This window comes from Ascaphus truei, chromosome 3 (assembly GCF_040206685.1).
Source record: "Ascaphus truei isolate aAscTru1 chromosome 3, aAscTru1.hap1, whole genome shotgun sequence".
Taxonomy (NCBI): Eukaryota; Metazoa; Chordata; class Amphibia; order Anura; family Ascaphidae; genus Ascaphus; species Ascaphus truei.
The window spans coordinates 43,168,161-43,188,412 of NC_134485.1; the positions used below are offsets into that span (position 1 = coordinate 43,168,161).

Consider the following 20,252-nt stretch of genomic DNA (forward strand, 5'->3'; position numbering starts at 1 on the left):
ATAACACAGAAATTGGTGCCAATGGTCATTTACCAAGCAGTGCTAAGACTTCATCTTAATACTACAATTTAGATTTGTAATAATATAAATAAAATAACTGTGACAATGTAAACAGTATTAGTATTTAGCCAAGTTATTTATAGGCCAGTTCTGAACAGATTAGATATTGCAACTACTCAGAAAACTCAGTCATTAAGACGACATTGTAAATTCTGCAAATGAGAGATCCTAGGATATAATCGCACTGTATTTTGGGAATATGGTAATACAATGCATAATTAAAGGTGTGAAAATAAGTGTATAAACATTATTAGTTATAGAGAAATATGTATCAATACGATTTGGGATCAAAAGTATTAAAAATACATCCCAAACAGGCATTTGTGTGGTCCACATGACTAAGGGTCCAACACGGCATTCATATGTACATGTATCATGTGTGGATAGGAAAGAGTTAACTGACTGAGAGCATAATTAAAATCTTTCATTTTTATATATATATATATATATATATATATATATATATATATATATATATATATGCAATTCTTTATTATTGTAGTGATCGCTTTAGCTCATTATTAGTACTTTCTATTTGCAGAAGAGCTTATACTCTAGTATTCTAACATGTATAGAGGACCCGTCATATCTGCAATATGTTTCAGTAGGACGATTGGAATGTAAAACAAAGGTGATAAGGACAGAACCAACCAGAGAAACTGGTAGCAAGGTCAAGATAGGTACTGTAATATACCAGATAAAGAGGAGACAGAATAAAAACAACCAATGAGTGTCTATCATGCCACTCCAATCGAGGCCACAGGAGAGAACACAGCAAAACTAATAAAGGGGAACCTATTCTCCACCACTTTTCCAATGTTGAAAGAAAACGGAATTCCTCAGTGGGTAGATTTCCGGACTTTAGAAACGAGAAATGCAAAATCAAAACATATTGTGAAAGATTCAACAACAGAAAAAGGTCAACGAAACCATTTCCACAACTACAAAATGGTGATTATGTTCATATTGAAGTAAATGGTGAAATAGGATGGAGTACCACAGGTTTAGTCCAAGACCAGTATGCAACATCATCTTCATTGGTTGTCCAAATTGAATCTGGAGACATCTTGAGGAGAAACCGTCGACATCATCACTTCAGCTTTTAAATTAAGTAGGAACAACATGAACCACCTGAAAATGAACAATTACACTGGATCGGTTGTGGAAGAAATAAATGCTGACTTCAGTTAAATGAAGGAGCAAGAAAAAAGCACTCATCCCTGTTGGCTGAGGGGGGGGATCTTGGACAACTGTGGCTGTGGGGAGCCCACCATGCAGGCGCACGAAGTTGGGCATGGCTAGTTGTCTGGCCCAACTCCCAACTTCTGCATCCGGTTGCTGGACCTCTAGTTGCTGCTGGGCTCCAGCTTTCCCCAGCTGCTGCTGCAGCAGGCTTGTCTCTCCAGCTAGAACTTGGGTCGTGCCTCCCATAAGTTAGGCCCATCAAAATCGTGCTGGCGGAGATATTCCAGCCCCAAGGTAAATGTTTGTGTGTATATGTATATTTGGCATGTATTGTACAGGCTGGGGGGTATGTATTTTGTGGGTATTTTGGTGGGGGGTATTGTGGTGCGTGGGAGGTATTGGAGGTATTGTGGTGAGGGGGTATTTTGGGGTATTCGGGTATGAGGATATCATTATGTTGGGGTATTGTGGTGTAAGGGGGTATTGTGTGAATGTGGGGGTTATTGTCTGGGTATTGTGTATGTGGGGGGTATTGTGTGGAATTAGGGGGAGGTGGTATTATGTGGAATGGTGTGGGCATGGCCAGTAGGGTAGGGGGAATAAGTGAGAGTAAGGGGGCAATGAGGGAGATAAAGGGGTCAGTAAGAGAGAGAAGGGGGGCAGTGAGAGGGAGATGGGAGGCAGTGAGAGAGTGAATGGGACAGTGAGAGAGAGAAGGGGTCAAGTAAGAGAGAGAATGGGCAGTGAGGAAGTGAAAGGGGCCAGAGAGAGAAAAAGGGGCAGTGAGAAAGGGGCAGTGTGAGAGAGAGAGAGAGAGAGAGAGAGAGAGAGAGAGAGAGAGAGAGAGAGAGAGAGAGAGAGAGAGAGAGAGAGAGAGAGAGAGAGAGAGAGAGAGAAAAGGGGGCAATGAGAGAGAGAGAATGTAGGCTGTGAGAGAGAGAGAGAGAAGGGGGCAGCTAGAGATAGAGAAGGGGTTTTGAGAGAGAGAAGGAAGTGAGAGAAAAATGTGAATAAGGGAGTGAGAGAAAGGAGGGAGTGAGAGGAGAGAGACAGAAAAGAGAGGGAGTGAGAGAGAGAAGGGAGTGCGAGAGAGAGAAGAGGGCATAGAGTGAGAGAAGGGCGTGAGAGAAAGAGAAGGGAGAGAGACAGAGAAGGGAGAGAGGGATAGAGAGGGGAGTGAGAGGAAAGGTGTAATAGAGGTGGGTGAGAGTAAGGAGTTGTGTAAGAGAAAGAAGGTGGGCCTCGCAAGGCCCTCATACCCAATATTATGGGGTTACTGAGCTCTTTGAACTAGTAACTATCAGAAAATAAAGACATTAGCAAGATCTCTCCTAGAAGTATTTTAATACCACACAGTGCCACATCACTTTGCCAAGGCCCTAAGGGAATCTCCAGCTGTGCAGAAATTAAGCACATCTTGCAGTCATTGACATTGTCCTTAGCAAGGTCACTATTATACAGGGTCAGCAAATTTTTTATCTGTTTAGAGTTTTTCATCTGGCTTTATAAACTGAGTTGCAAAGATGCGGTGGTAGAATTAGAAGTGTACAGCTTCTTGGGTCAAGGCAGGAATGAAATACTCACAAAGGGTCTAATGGCAAATGCACATTCAGGATTTGAAGAGTGTGGTGAGTATTATTAGAAGATCAATTAATACAATGGTGAGCAGAATTAATTATGGTATTATTTATCACTAGCATTATCACTATTCTTTTCTAACTGTAAAGAAGTTTAGTTGTTGTTGTTGTTATTAATTTACTACCAGAGACATACACAATTGTTTGCCTTGAAATGTAAGTTGAACAAACGCCCTCAAATAAGATGAATTTACTTACAGTATTTTGAAGAGATTCTTAAATACAAATTATTTATTTGTATGATGTTTACTATTTTTTATGATTTTAACTGGAAAGCAACATTAAATCTACTGAGACAGTTCATCCAACAATGAGCACTAAAAATATTCCTCTCTGGTATAAATCCTATTATCACACCATGAATGTGGAGTACAGTTTTGGCACCACTTCATAAATAATAACATTATGGAACTTGTAAAAGTGCAAAGAAGCGTCACTAAATTAATTAAGGAGATGTGAGGTTAGCTAAATTAGATTTTTTTTTACATTAGAAAAGTGGTGGCTAAGAGGAGATACTGTATGATAGCTATATACAAATATACTCAGGGTCAATATAAGGAACTCAATCTCCAGGGCAGTACAAACGACACAGGGTCATCCCTTAAGTTTGGAGGAAAGGAGATTTCATCAGCAACAAAGGAATGGGTTCTTTACAGTAAGGGCAGTTAAAATGTGGAATTCATTACCCATGGAGACTGTGATGGCAGATACAAAAGATATCTTCAAAGGGGGTTATACATATTTTTTTGAAAGGAAAGTTATACAGAGATACTGCTGCGACACACTTTATTCGAGCAAATACCCAGTATGTACCTGGCAGATACCTGGAATGCGCCGCTCCTCACCTCAGACAAGCCCCGTTGCATTTGCCTTCCCAGCCTGGGTTCATGCCTGGCTGATGGGCGGCTGATCTGTTAAATGATAATGATTAGGATTTAATAGGCTGCAATGCTTCACGTGTCTACCAGATGGCATAAATTCATGAATTGTAATGCAGTATATATATATATACTGTGCAGTATTGCAGCCAGCGGGAATAAAATGCTTCAATCCCTGCCTGGAAAATAACTCAATGCACTCGGGCAGAAAACAGTCACAAACCTCAATACACCCGGGTATACCCGAATTCGTGGGACTAGCCGAGCTCGAATAAAGTGTGTCGCCAGTGTATACCAAATAAGTAAAAATGGGAAGGATGTTGATCCAGGAGGAATCTGATTACCGTTATTGGAGTCAGGTAGACATTGATATTCCCCCTTATGAGACAGCATTCCATGATGTTTCACTGGGGTTTTTTGTTTGCCTTCCTCTGGATCAATATACTGTAAATACAAATGTAGGGTGAGTATCTGTGATCTAAGTGTAACACACTTATACATATAAATGGTTTGTTTTTCATTGTCTCTGGTACCAAAAACTGTATGTTTTGATCTGTAATCCATGATTTAGAAACATGCAATGTGCTGAGTGAATATAACAAATATACAGTTTAATTATAATCATTTTGATGTAAAACATTACAATAGAGATTTTCTTGTGTACTGTTAATTATATACTGTACGGAAAACATTTAATGCTGATTTACTTTAGTTCACCAGTATTGTTTACAAACATTGCTTCCTTATTATGAACACTGTCCCTTTTATTTAGGAAACCGTTTGCACTGGGAAAGCCTGTCTCATTTAATAATGGGCTCTGAATCCTCTGGATTATTGCAGGGATTTTATCTTGCTGTAATCTCTAGAAAGAAATATACAAACAGCTGGGAGGACAAGACAGATCAGCATTGCAACACCTCAGAATAGTACTTTTGAGGACTGAGGTTGATGTTTCGTCCAAAATGAATCTCTTCTGCTTTACATTGGTAAGTTGCCTTTGAGATGCATTTTGTAAAACTGCCTGTCAACTTTGTTTAAAGGCAAAATGATATACTAAAAGATAGACATCAATTATTTCTGACAATTCTGAAATCCCAATGCAAAAAGTATGCTGTGTACACTCAAGAACATTGCCTTATTGCAGGCATACAGTATGTAGTAATAATTTATAATAGCAAAACAGATGGAGAGAAATATGGTAAAACTAAGCTAAGTATAAACAAACATGGTCATCATGTATTTGTTAGTTTTTGATCAATTAAACTTAATACCCTGGAGAGTGGAAGTAAGTTATACAATAGAATGCTGAATATTTTCTTTTGCTGATCTTTACTATAGTAGGTGTGTAAGCGCATTTTATTGGGATAACGGTTCAACTTGTGGCAAAATAAATAACAGGTAATTTCTAGTATAGAATTTAATTACAAATGATAACACTTTATGGGTTAAAATGTAATGTCTAACCAAAAATAAGTTCATGTATGTGAACTTAGTACTGTAGTAGTGGAGGGGCTATAGATTTTTCTAAATTGGATTTGTTTAGACATAACGGGAACTAATTAGTTTTGCCTTAATCATGTTTTGAGAAATATGACCTGAGAAATGCAATGCTTCATACATTATAATATAAAATGCATTGTTACAACAACTCCCAGATTGTGTTAAACAAATCTATGTGCTGAACATGTCATTCTTTTTTTTTTAAATTACTTATTGACCCATTCTGGAGGCAACTGTACTGTCATAACGTACTTTAATTAAATGTTATAGACCTTTGTTTACAGTTTATATAACACTTATCACTTTAGTGTGTATGTACTGTAGGGATGTGTTTGTATCAATAGACAAATGAGGGTAGTTTCTCATTTATTTCCTAATGATTTACTGTAATAGGTGAGTTCAAAATGCAAGTAATTTTTCTATATTGTTGCAAATCTATTTTTGCAATTAAATATTGCCATTATATTTATTATCAAAGATTGAAAAATAATCACTTTTATCTTTAAAATAAACTAGATAATAATGATTAGTTTTTTTTTTTACAAGATAACTAATGAATAAATAACAAGTTATATGTCTGGGTACCAGTTTTCATGTGGTAACTCAGCTCTTTGTAGACCTGGAAGACCGAGAGCTGTGCCCACACTAATACTGATACCCTGCTGCCTTACATTTTGCCCAAAAAGTTGGGAGCTTTGTATGGAGCCCCATAATTGCCCTAAAATTAATGTTCAGTAATGTATTTTGGGCACAGATAAGTCAGTATCAATGTACTGTATCAAGCTAATTTGCCCCTATATTACTGTTAGAGGTATGAAAATGTCTTCAAACGGGCTTCACATCTTTTTTGTGTTTTTTTTTTTTTTTACTTGTCACATGTGGGGGACATTTTTGCAAAAATTCAACTTGCTCCAAATTTTGCCAATTTATGCTATAATTTCAAAACTTTTTTGACACAATTTAGCAAAAATAACAGTGTACAACTAGGGTCACGTCACCTGGATTTAGGGTCACGTGACCTGCACATAGACATTTAATGTTTGGGGGAATATTATATTTTTGAGAACGTTCCCGGTTTTCACTTTTCGCTCATGGCTATTACTGTATTTACTTCACTTTGCAACTTGAAGAGTGATCATAGGAAAGGTTAAGAAGTGCAGAGGACCAACCCATTCTTTCCCTTTGACCAGCAGCAAAAACCTGCTTCCAATATTATTGTGGTTTCCAATATTATGGCGGTATCCATAACCTAATATAATATTCATTTTTGTTTGACACTGCTGTAGGCTATAATTCTTTAATGATCGCCTATTCACTTTCCAAAATCTTAATACTGGAAGTAGTTGCCATTGTTTTTTTAAATGCTTTTCTTCAGACATGTGATTCTTATTTGTTTCAATATTTGTTCATTGTTAAATCTGGGCCATCTTTGTAAGTAAAATGTAAAAAAAAACCTCTTTCTACCAGTAACCATTATTATTTGAATGATTAATTAAAAGTGGCCGATAACATACTAAGGCTTTGAGGTCTGTACAGTGATGTTAAGTAGATCAAAACTGAACAGTATTATTTATGACTCTTACCCATATTGACATTGAGGTAAATTAGGGTCCATAGCGTGTAGTTGGGTAGAGTAAGTATACACTGTTTTTTTTCTTGCTTACCACCATCTTCACTAAACCTACAGACTTGCACATAAATAAAACCATTCATTTATTGGCTTGCCAGCAATGGTGCTTCTGGCAGCCTTTTGTTGATACCCAGATCCCTGGCATTTCAGTACTAAATGTCTCCTGAACTGGGAGTTGACTTGCACCAGGGACCGCCCCAGTTCAATTATGCGGAGGTGTGATGCTGCTTTAAACTACCACATACAAATTTATATTTAACTATCAACTCAGAGTGCCATAAACAAGCAAATGGTATCATTTTTGTGAACTGTGTTTGTTTTAATTGGGGGATTTTGCATAAAGCAGTCAGTAAATTGTCATTTATGTGTGCAAATTAAATGTGTCTGATTTCTGAACTTTAAATTACCTTTATTTGTACAATTACTTTACGGGTTGTAAACAAGTGTTTTACTCAAACTAATTTCAAGCACTATTATTATTATTTTTAGGAGGGCTCTATGGACAACTTGTATGAACCAGTACAGAACAACCAAGATTCCAAAGAGAACAGTATTATCAGGGCCAGCAGTCCGCTCAATTCTATTACGAAGATTGTGCAACCTGAAAGATCCCTTTCCTTGGTAAGTCATCACTGGGTAATAGTAACATGCTAGCATGTAACTCTGAGTTAACATTACCATAACTGTAAAAGTGTAACATTGTAATGATCATTTTTTTATACTGCTATACAAGTAACATTTAAAAAAAAAAAAAAATCCTATATATAGAAAAGGCACAGACAGTATAAATAAACACACAGTTGTGTTGAATGATATGCCCAGTGTCTACTTTCCATGGTTTCTCTGATCTTGACATACAAGAAGTGTAAATTCTCTATGGATGTGAAGTTTGCACAAGTCATATTACTAATGGTTGAATTGTATGGTTGAATTGGTTGAATTGTAGATAATCCAAAAATATGTGAATTTTTTTTTACAATTAAAGCTGCTGGGCCCTATATACTAATCGGTGCTACTCCATAAGACATCTTCCGGCACCGTAAAACACTTTTTCGACCATTCACATTTGAGCTCCACAATATTATTTTTATCCTTTGACAAATATAACCCAATTACTAATATATGTGTGTGTCTGTGTTTTTCTAGTAAGTGTAAAAGAAATGTTATAGGAATTTAATCGATATTTATTCTGCCTTCGTGCCTCCCTTTGAAAAAACAAACATATATAGTCTGTGCGATACTGAACAATATATTATCGAAGTTCTTTGTTACATGGTGAGCTATCACCCGCACTCTCAACAAAAAAACAATAAAGACATGGACAACAGATTTTTGCATGAACAAGGCCACAGCTTTTATTGAATATTAACTTTATATATTTTTTCAACCCCCTGCCAGGCTGCCCATTCATAGTGCAGAGCCATAGATCGTAACACTCGTTGCTATCATACCTGATAGGAGAGTTACAAAGCTCCCAACCGAGTGTGTACTCTCAGCAAATCCCCTTCCTACCAAACCCCCTTTGGCTCCTCAGCCACCACCAAGGACATTTAAAACATTAAATTGTGCTAGGCACCGACATAGCTAAAAGCCTCTACATCCCCTTGCAGAGCTAAATTAAAGATATCGGTACCTAACATCACGTGTGGAAGGCAGCAGAGCCTCTCTTATCTGATAACCGCAGGCAAAACCTGAACACAGCGTAATCTCCTCTCATCTATCCAAGTTATTCAGGCCTGGGGTGGGAGGAAACCTAGTCGATGGCCACCCCATCACTCCTGTGCTCTGCTACCAGCCTAGAAGACTATCGAATTCCCAACTTGTACAGGAAGCCTATACGAAAGTAAGGGCTATTGAGAGGAGAGATTTGTTACTAAATCCAAATCTAAATATTTACATTGTAACAACAAGTTCCTGTCTAGGGATTCTGGCAAGGCAAATAAACCAAATGCAAGCAAAGCTACATTTATTACTAATTTTAGTAGTTACTCAAACAAAATCAAGTCCATTTTGAATCAACATTGGAAAGTTCTGCTGCGCGATCCACATCTAAGAGGGCAGCTAACACAAACAGCCCCCATAGTGTTTCGTAAGTCCATGAGTATTAAAAATCAATTGGCACCCAGTAGATTGAGGAGCCCAACATGGCTAGGAATAGCTGTATGAGTATTGTAGGTAATAAGAGATGTGGTAGGTCACGCTGCATTATGTGTAAACACATTGTGGCTACGGATACATTTGCCTCTTCCTCAAATAGTACAGTGCATTCCATCAAAAGTACGATTTATGATTATTCTTGATGACACATGTTGTATATTTATTATCATGAACATGTAACCTGCAATATATAGGTTGTGCCAAATGGCTACTGTGTGTGAGGTTCTTTGAGCACCACTGTGCCTTTCTCAAGGGTGTCCTCACACACTGTGTCCCTAGACATTTTTCTTTGGTCCATTCTAAGGACCCTATAGGACTCAGAATTATGGATATTGAGTCTGTCCTCCTCTAAATTGGGGGTTGACATATTCACGCCACTATGTTTCAGGTAATCCTATTGGATTTATTTCTTTGGCACACTTTCACCCCTTGGACTAAATGAATGTCTGGACACAAGTATATTGGTTTAAACTTGGGTATAGACCGTTCTCTTATATATACTTAATGTGTCACTTTCTGTCATTGGCCAGTCACTGTTGTAGTCTTCATTTTTCATCCTTGTTCTAACTTTTTGTGGTGTGAGGATTTTGGGAGAAACTCACCATTCTAGAAGCCACTACTAGAATTGCACAAGTTTCAGAACCTGCCAATATGTGGTTTATTGCCGCTCACCCGGCGATCTTTTTTTGACAGCTGCAAATGAGTCGATTCATTCCTTTATCGCCCACTTATCGAGGCTTACAGAATCGCAATAGGCATTTTGGCCGATAAGTGCTCGATAAGTGGCATAGACCCCTAAGACTTTCCTTAAGGAAGTCAATAGAAACACCTATGTGTTTAAAACTAGTTGCCACCATAAGAATTGGATGTCTATATTCCATATGGTCAATTCAGAAGGATCAGGATTTATTGAACCAACTTTACAACTTTTTTGGAACAATCTTCAACCATGGAGAAGAAATTCTTGGAGAGAAAGTACACAAATAAAGAAGTCAAATCTGCACTAATGAAGGCCAGTGTTCTAGATACGGTAGATCAGAAACTTCGAAAGCTAACACTAAAAATATGACCATACTATTTGCCCTTTACGTGTTAGAATTTTAGAACATATCCGCAATATTATAATGGGCTTCACATAGTGTATCATTATTTCAAAATGTTCCAGAACTCTAATCCCAAAGGGATAATCTATCATAGATCTAGTTCTATCTTGTTGGAGGGCATGTAATAGATTACAGCACCTTTTGCAACAGGAATCCTACTGGATCTAAATTATGCAAATTGGCACCTAGGGGCTTAAATATATATATTTTTTATTTGAATGCTTTTTTAACTTAAATACTTTTTTTTAATTGATCCTGGTTATCTCCATATTTAACGTTTCTCATCCTTTTCTTTTATATTTGTTTGGGCTTTATGTGAGTTTGGGGTTGTAACAATCTTTTTTGACCTCATACCCTACGCTGTATACCTTCTATGTTCTACATTAGGGTAGAAAAGCTGAAGTTCTAACTTAAAAATAAATTGTTACCAATTCGTTACCTGTGTAGACACATGACAATTGGAAGACTATGTCTGTATTTGTCGTGTAGCAACTCCAGCCCAGGCTTTCAGTCTACCTCTCTGCAGGAGGTTGATTATCTGATTAGCTATGCCTTTAAATATCAGACATTTCTCAGTCTTCTTTGCTACTTGCAAAATCAGAATTTATCATTCACACCTCCTCCTCCTTTTCATACTCCCTTCTCCTTAGTGTGGGTCTTTTACCCTTTGTCCTACACCAGGGTAATAAAGCCAAAGTTATCAATTAAATGAATTGTTTCCAATTCGTTACCACTGTTACCAATCAGTTACCTAAGTACACTCACAACAACTACAGTAAAATGTACCCTTTGCTCTACGTAGTTTATTTAATGAAATAACTTCTTACAGTAATTCTGATCACAAACCACACCTAATTAGCATTAAGTGAAAGTTATTTTATATAATCATTTTTACTTAATCTTACCCATATAAACATGTTGCTCTCTGCCAAGCCACTAGAACAGATGGGGTCTTCTGTGCTCTAAATCAGAAAATCTAAAATGTTAATCCCAAATTACTTTAGAGACCTCTTGCCTCTTAAAAACATGTTAACAGATGTTCTGCATCAGGAAGATAAACCAAACACGATACATTTTAAATCATGTTCACTAGAACTAATGTAATATATAGGTGGTAAAATATAATAACATATATAATGGTCAAATAATGTCATTGATACTGACAGTCATTCATTAATGTTACACCTGTGTGTCATTGACAATCGTGAAGCTTTGTCATAAATTGTGAACTCAATATCTACACTGCTGCTGTGTGGAACCAATATGCAATTCTTTTTGCTAGTGCAAATTTAGATTGGCATACATTCAACGGGAGTATAATGCGTGGTGCTAAGAACCGTATACAGTTGTAGTAATAATGAGATAATGAGACTAATTCCTGTGTAAGGTCTGGGATGTGATGTTGATTGTAGAGAAGGTACTGGGTGTGGTATTCTAGTTGGTAAACCAGCATAAGTGGCACTCAAGTTGTCCAGGAACCCAAAGGCTAATAATCACCCCAATAGATAATACTCTAATCCCTTGGTAAATTGATATAACCATGTAGCAAACAGGAAAAACTCATGAATCTGCTGCAGCGTCCATGTTAATCCCGTCAGACCTTCAAGGTGTGCCTCCGTCCGAGCAGATAGAATGAAATAGGAGAGAGAAATGGCAGAGCACAACCGGAATCATCCAAAAAAAAGAGAGAATTAGGAGGAAAGTGCGTTATCCATAAAAGTGTTTAATAGTCATGGAAGGAAAAAGGGCAAGGCATTACCCTACCAAGATGGTTAGAAATGCATTCACTCCGTCGTAGTGCGCCTTATGATGACGTCACAGTCACAAAAATCAAGGCACAGGAATGAAATAACTCGCAATGATGCCAAAAAATATTGCAGCAAAAACCTACTAGACACAGGTGTTAATAATATTTTTTGAAGGGTAACCGGCGCCAAATGAGTTAAATTCAAACCAATTGGGGTGTAAAAGTCCAAAGGAAGTCCTTGGGACGATGGGATGTGATGATTCTCGCCTCGAACGAAATATATGTGGAAGAAAGAAAAGACAAACAGATAATGGTGCAGTAAAATAACACTGGGGGGGTGAGTGAACACTATCAACACAGGACACACAAGACAAACAAACACTAAACACTAGCACGGCCTATATAATAAAAGAAAAGCAATTTATTTGGGGTGTGGAGGGTGCATAACCGCATCCGGAGGGGTAAAATTACAACCCTACTCACAAGATGCTGGCAGGGTAAAGGCAGCGAGCTGGATGCATACAGCTGGGCTCACAAAGATGGCGACCGGAGCACTCTGATCAACGTCCACACGTGACCAGAATGGAAGGCAGGTCGCTCGAATGACGGGGTCTCTAGGCGGACGTGACGTCACCTCCGCTGTGGTCCCACCTTAGGCACGCTCTCTCCAGTCCTCCTCAGCAACCGTGATCCCGCAAAACGGTTTAGGCACTTGGAAACTGCAGATTTCTCCTCTTGGGACTGCAGATTTCCACCACAGTGAAAACACTTCTAAAACACGAAACTTCCCGACCGGTTTCGTACGCTTGCGCGTACTTCTTCAAGGGATGTCCCTTGAAGAAGTACGCGCAAGCGTACGAAACCGGTCGGGAAGTTTCGTGTTTTAGAAGTGTTTTCACTGTGGTGGAAATCTGCAGTCCCAAGAGGAGAAATCTGCAGTTTCCAAGTGCCTAAACCGTTTTGCGGGATCACGGTTGCTGAGGAGGACTGGAGAGAGCGTGCCTAAGGTGGGACCACAGCGGAGGTGACGTCACGTCCGCCTAGAGACCCCGTCATTCGAGCGACCTGCCTTCCATTCCGGTCACGTGTGGACGTTGATCAGAGTGCTCCGGTCGCCATCTTTGTGAGCCCAGCTGTATGCATCCAGCTCGCTGCCTTTACCCTGCCAGCATCTTGTGAGTAGGGTTGTAATTTTACCCCTCCGGATGCGGTTATGCACCCTCCACACCCCAAATAAATTGCTTTTCTTTTATTATATAGGCCGTGCTAGTGTTTAGTGTTTGTTTGTCTTGTGTGTCCTGTGTTGATAGTGTTCACTCACCCCCCCAGTGTTATTTTACTGCACCATTATCTGTTTGTCTTTTCTTTCTTCCACATATATTTCGTTCGAGGCGAGAATCATCACATCCCATCGTCCCAAGGACTTCCTTTGGACTTTTACACCCCAATTGGTTTGAATTTAACTCATTTGGCGCCGGTTACCCTTCTTTTGTTATGTTATTCTGACTGGTTGTACCACCAGTCATTCACCTGGCTGCCTGTGTTATTTATTAATATTTAATTTGTATTATTAGCGCTGTTCTGCACCTAATCTTTTTTCAATAATATTTTTTGACATCATTGCGAGTTATTTCATTCCTGTGCCTTGATTTTTGTGACTGTGATGTCATCATACGGCGCACTACGATGGAGCGACGCCATTTCTAACCAGAGAGACTCTTGTGTGAGGGGGGTGCCGAGCCACCCCTTAATTTACGGCTGCAGACGTTATAATTAACCACTCGTCACGGTTATGTATAATTATTTTATTATCACATTGTGGTGCTAAGTGATTTTAACTATTTAGTTTAACTCTAAGGGTTACATGCAGTATTCACTTGCTTTTATATTATTGTCACTATCACTAGTAGTTATTTTGCTGCCACTTTAAATTCTTTTTCACATTATTGCATAACAGCATGATAGTTCTCCAGCCCTTGAGCAGACCCCAGGGGCTTGAGGCCCCAAGAGCCCCTCCCAATCTCCTTAATCCTCTTGTAGGAAAAAAGGGTATCACACTGTCCCATAATCATCAACTCTCAATTTGTAGTGTAGTGTCAGCTTTTATACCCAGGGGGACGAGCTTGTAACCCCACCCCATAACAGGGCAAATATAAATTGTATAAAGTGAAAGGTCGCAGCTCAACCCTATGAAGAGAAGGTCCAGGTTCTCCTTTAAGTGTATTTTCAGATGTAGCTTTTGGGGAGTGCAGATATCATCATGTGTGGAAAAAAATATATATAGTGTAGTATTTTCCAAAAATAAATGACATCCAGGTATTGACAGAGATGGGGACTCACACTTTCCCAGTCAAGTAACAGCAGTTGGTTTATAGATGTGATTTAGAATCTTCAACTTAAATAGATGGCAAATGGTCTCAGCGTGGTGTTCCTCAATGAAACAGAGATGACACTCTTAGAGCAACATTGTATGTTCAACAGGGTATTTCTATTTAAATGAATAATATTGTACTTACAGGTTCAGGTACTGACAGGCATCACACCATATACATTTGACCCTCCCCAGGTATGACACTCCAACAGCTGCTTTAGGCCTGCCCCTGGATTAGGCAACATAGTACCCATCCAGGCTGCAACTGCAAGCTAGGCCCTATGCAGGTGTTTAACCCCAACACTGTCTGTTCATATCAGGACTTATAGTGTTGAGTCCAGTAGAAGGCTATAGCCAGGGGCACTTGGCTACATCTGTAATACAGGAGGGCCTAAGGGCCCGCGGCAAAGCAAAAATCACCGGAAAGCGGAACTGACAATTTTTGGTGTGTGTGCATGCGCAAACCGGCAATTCCCCCTTTCTGCGCATGAGCAACCTCCATTCTGCGCGTGCAACCGTACGTTCTGCGCATGAGTGACCTCGGACTTCCCTGTTATGCGCATGCACAGACATGGCGGCCCCCTTCTCGGTACCGCCGTATAAACGGATCGCCGAAAAGCGGGGCGCCGAGAAGCGGGGCCTTGCTGTACAGTTTTCTTTATACAAGCAGTGCTTGACTTTTTTTTCTTTTCGTTTTTGTTTTAGAGAAGCTATGTAAAGAACTATGACATAGTGATTAAGGCTCTAGCAGGTAATGTAATCATAATTTTGAAAGTATTCAAATAATGGAGCAGATTACACAGTTTTGTACTTTTTATTATCTGATTGGAGCCAGGGTCTTTTGGAGGAAACCTGCTGCATTCTTATCACTTGGAGTTTATCAAATAGTCACTGGCAAAGTACTGGTTCAAAAGGTTGATACTGGACATAGCAGTAAATCATCATACTTCACAGTGATATTCGCTCAATGATTGACAATGATGCCACCAAAGGGATATTTTGATTTCCTATTGAACTTGGAAAGCACCACTACATTTCTTGTGACCCATGTCACCAAAGCAAAAGTCCTTCTGCAAGGAATGCTATGGTTAAAGAATGAAAAATCCCCTGAAACCTATGCACCATTATGCATAGTACAAATTGAATATTTTTGCTCCCATAGTTGTGCACATGAAATTGGCAAGAATAATTTGATAAATATGGTAATAAAGAAATCCAAATTAAGCATAATGGACGCATAGCGTTATAATGTCATATTGCAGGTCAGGCTGTTAAATCATTACAGCAATGCAATTAAAACCTTGAGGTTATAAACTGACAACCTATATTGGACATCCTGTATGAATTTCAATCATTCATTTGATTCCCATGTGCATCAATTCAACGTAACTCAAATTTGGTGGTAATGATATAAGTGTCTCTCACTATTTTATTTAAAGTGCAGAAATACTATATTCTCCCAAGCTGAGAATTTTCATTTCAAAGATGACTACTGTACTGTACATGCATTCATAAGATATACTGTATAACTACAGAATGCTATGTTAGATAGTTACATACATAGTTACATAGTAGATGAGGTTGAAAAAAGACGTGTCCATGAAGTTGAACCTATGCTATATTTAGATGACAGATACTTTATGCTATATACATACTTACAGTTTGTTGATCCAGAGGAAGGCAAACGGAAAACTCCAGTAAAATATCACCAATGATATCTCATAAGGGGAAAAATAAATTCCTGACTGACTGCAAGAATTGGCAATCAGATTACTCCCTGGATCAACATCCTTCCCATGTTTACATATTTAGTATATCCCTGTATAACTTTCCTTTCTAAAAAGATGTCCAACCTTTTTTGAACATACTGTATCTATTGTATCTGCCATCACAGAATCCATGGGTAATAAATTCCACATTTTAATTGCCCTTACTGTAACAAACTCTTTCTTTTGTTGCTGGTGAAATCTGCTTTCCTCCAACCTTAAGGGATGACCCGTGCCCTTTGTACTGCCCTTGGGATGAATAGTTCTTATGAAAGCTCCCTGTACTGTCCAAAAAAATTTATTTGTATATAGTCACCATATCCCCTGTTAGACACCTCTTTTTTAATGTAAATAAATCAAATTTAGCTAGACTCTCCTCATAAATCAGATTATCCATCCCCTTTATTAATTTGGTGGTTCATCTCTGCCCTCTCTCTAGTTCCATAATGTCTTTTTTAAGGATTGGTGCCTAAAGTACTCTATACTCAAGGTGTGGTCTTACTAATGCTTTATAAAGGGTCATAATTATGTTTACTTCCCTTCCATCCATTGCAAGTTTAATGCAAGATAAGATCGTGTTTGCCTTTGCAGCTACTGCATGACTTTGGGCACTATTGCTAAGCCTGCTGTCTACAAGCACTCCTAAATCCTTCTCCATCAAGGATTCCCCCAATTTATCCCCATTTAATTTGTACCGTATATTCCGGCGTATAAGACGACTGGGCGTATAAGACGACCCCCAACTTTTCCAGTTAAAATATAGAGTTTGGGATACACACACACACACACACACACACACACACACACACACACACACACACACACACACACACACACACACACACACACACACACACACACACATCACTATACATATATATATACACACACACACATCACTATATACACACACACATCACTATACATACACACATCATTATACACACACACACACATCACTATACACACACACCACTATACATATATATATATATACACACACATCACTATACACACACACACACACACACACACACACACACACACACACACACACACCACTATACATATATACACACACACACACACACACACACACACACACACACACACACACACACACACCACTATACATATATATATATACACACACACACATCACTATATACACACACACACCACTATATACACACATCACTATATATATATATATACACACACACACACACACACCACTATATACACACACACATCACTATATATATACACACACACACACCACTATATACACACACACACACATCACTATATATATATATACACACACCACTATATACACACACACATCACTATATATATATACACACACACACCCACACACACACATTACTATATATATATATACACACACACCACTATATACACACACATCACTATATATATACACACACACACACCACTATACAAACACATCACTATATATATATATATACACACACACCACTATATACACACATCACTATATATATACACACACACACACATCACTATATACACACACATCACTATATACACACACATCACTATATATATACACACACACACACATCACTATATACACACACATCACTATATATATACACACACACACACATCACTATATACAGACACATCACTATACACACACACACACACACACACACACACACACACACACACACACACACACACACACACACACACACACACACACGACTACTGTACTGCATGCTCGGCTCCCCACGCTGCGGAACACTAGAGGAGTAAAGACAGGAAGAGGAGGGCTTGTGTCTGTGTGTAGAGGGATGCCCCGCCCCCTCTGCAAGCACAGGGAAACAGCAGCAGCACGGAGCTTCTGCCTGCCACTGCTCTGCTCTGCCCCCAGGTTTCGCCGCACAGGCTGCGCCCCCCAGTCGGCGTATAAGACTATACCCGGCGTATAAGACGACCCCCGACTTTTGAGAAGATTTTCCTGGTTTAAAAAGTCGTCTTATACGCCGGAATATACGGTAAATTGCTTGTTTATTCTTTTTCCCCCAAACAAGATCCTCCTAATATGAAAGTTGCTCTATAGATTATTACATTTTTATTATGCTCAGCTTTACACAGATCTGTGACCTAATTACTTTGATTAAAATTTTATAATTTTTGATAGTCAACTGTTTCTTAGAAATAAGAATGAATAGTTACTTACTCACCATATAAACACAAAGGGGGTTATTTACTAAAATCTCCTTGATGAAAAAGTGCGGCAAAACAATACAAAATAATTTTACCAGATTTGTCAAAGGAGAAATCCCATGGTTTTCAATGGGATTAATTTTGTTTAATTTAATTACGTTTATTGTACTATTTCTGCCCCACTTTTGCAGCCTGTAGAATTTAGAAAGTAGACACTAACATTGAGATTTCCTTTGCTCCGATAAGGGGTACTGGACTTAATCTGCCATTAACTGTCATTGTATTGCATTGCATAGCAATACAATTGCACCATGTCAGTTGTTTGGCAGTTTAAACTGGATGGAGCTCCGATACTAGAGATTGGCAAATTTATTTTGCGGATTTGAACCCGCTTCAGATCAGGCGGTTTCTTTGATCCGTGAATTACTCTAAAAAACAAACAAACAATCATTTCTTTCAGAGACAGAGAGAAATTCATTTAAGAACTATTGTTTTACAATCCAAACACGGATAAAAAAATCTGTTTTTGAGAGAGAGAGTGAGAGTGAGAGATGCTGGTAGCAGACAGTGTGCAGTGCTAGCCATCAACTGGTTTGCTAACACTGCGAGAGCTGTTGTTCTGAATAACAGAGATTGTGTGGATTCAACTTCTGATCCTGTTGGGTCTGACACCATTCCCCATTCCTAAGGTGCCCATTTTTAACCTTTCAAAAACAGATTCTTAGAATCTGTCTGGATTGTACGTAATGACGAATTTGAATGAATCGGTCCCGATTTTAAAGTATGCAATCTGAATGCAAATTTTAGTGTGTGGGACGGTTTGTGTCAAAAATGATCCGCTGAATTCCAGGTAACGGATTTTGACAGTTTCGCCCATCCCTATCTAATACCCCTTTTTACCAGCTTGGTGAATATCCTCCTAAGCATCAATATTAACAAAACAATGGCTCCTCTTAGAAAAGATGGAGTTAGATTTACAGTCTGGATCTTCTTTCTTCACCTTTGAGTCCACAAGTGGTATGGCCATGATAAATTTCTTGTCCCAATATCAAGAATTGGACTCGCTTCCGATCTTTCTAAATTCATATTATTCTAAAAAGTAGTAACAAAAGGGTAATGGTTATGTTTTCCACTTATGTTTTATTTTCTTTCTTAAGGAGCTTTCCGATGTTGACAGTACAGATGCACAAAAGAAGAGGAAAAAGTAAGTTTCAGTCATTTTATATCCAATTTAGAATGTGTCAATTCAAAACTGACCTTTAAGTTACTATAAATAACATTGCACGCTATTAAACAGAGAAGACCAGCATATTGAAGTACATTTTACTGAATATGGGGTAAAAAGTATTGCAAATTTTTAACATTTATTTAACCTTTTTTTTGTGGAAAATTACCATTACCCTGCTGAAGAGATTTCTAACAGGATACTTATCTGTAGCTTAGTGCTATTCCCTCACGATTATCAACACTCGCTGGAAATGTATGGCCACAGACCATTGCCATAGGCCTTTGAATAAGCCATTAAATAAGGTCAACTTTGCTATGACGACTGGCATCTTCATTTATTGGCTGTCACAGCTGGTGTCCATTTAGTTTCTTAAAAATGGAATGAAAATAAGACAACAATGTGCACAGATTAACACAGACACACATGCACATGTTGCCTTGATAATAATAATTCCTTAGACGTCAAGGCCTGAATTTGAAAAATCTATAGCACATATCTTACCTGTAAAAAATACATGAAAACTCTATTTCAAATTGACAAAAGTTGCTATAAAGTGAAAAAAGCAATGAAACATACATTTTTTCTCTTTTTAGCAACTCCTGTCAATTTTATTTTTGATTGATGAAAAAGCTGCACTCACACGACCTTTGAGATCCACCTCAGGTGCACGTTCTTCGCAAACCAGGTGCGCACAGCAGTATATGGTTCAAAATCTCCCTATTGACGGGAGAAGAACAGCACTCCAGAGGGCTTGTTGAAAAAAAATTCAA

At 38.5% G+C, this 20,252-nt stretch overlaps 1 protein-coding gene across 2 annotated transcripts in view; it reads left to right on the top strand.

Annotated features, from left to right (window-relative positions):
* Positions 1 to 2,773: 2,773 nt before the first annotated feature.
* The window catches only part of SAMSN1 (SAM domain, SH3 domain and nuclear localization signals 1), a 134,518-nt gene continuing 117,039 nt past the window's right edge, over positions 2,774 to 20,252 (top strand). Inside the window, exons 1-4 of one of the 2 annotated variants that reach the window (XM_075593968.1) lie at positions 2,774 to 2,873; positions 4,533 to 4,746; positions 7,380 to 7,511; positions 19,412 to 19,458. In XM_075593968.1, coding sequence (XP_075450083.1) covers positions 4,723 to 4,746; positions 7,380 to 7,511; positions 19,412 to 19,458 — 203 coding nt within the window. In that variant the 5' untranslated portion in view covers positions 2,774 to 2,873; positions 4,533 to 4,722. Of the gene's footprint in view, positions 2,874 to 4,532; positions 4,747 to 7,379; positions 7,512 to 19,411; positions 19,459 to 20,081; positions 20,168 to 20,252 lie in introns of those variants that run through there. The other variant, XM_075593969.1, reaches the window with a different exon arrangement.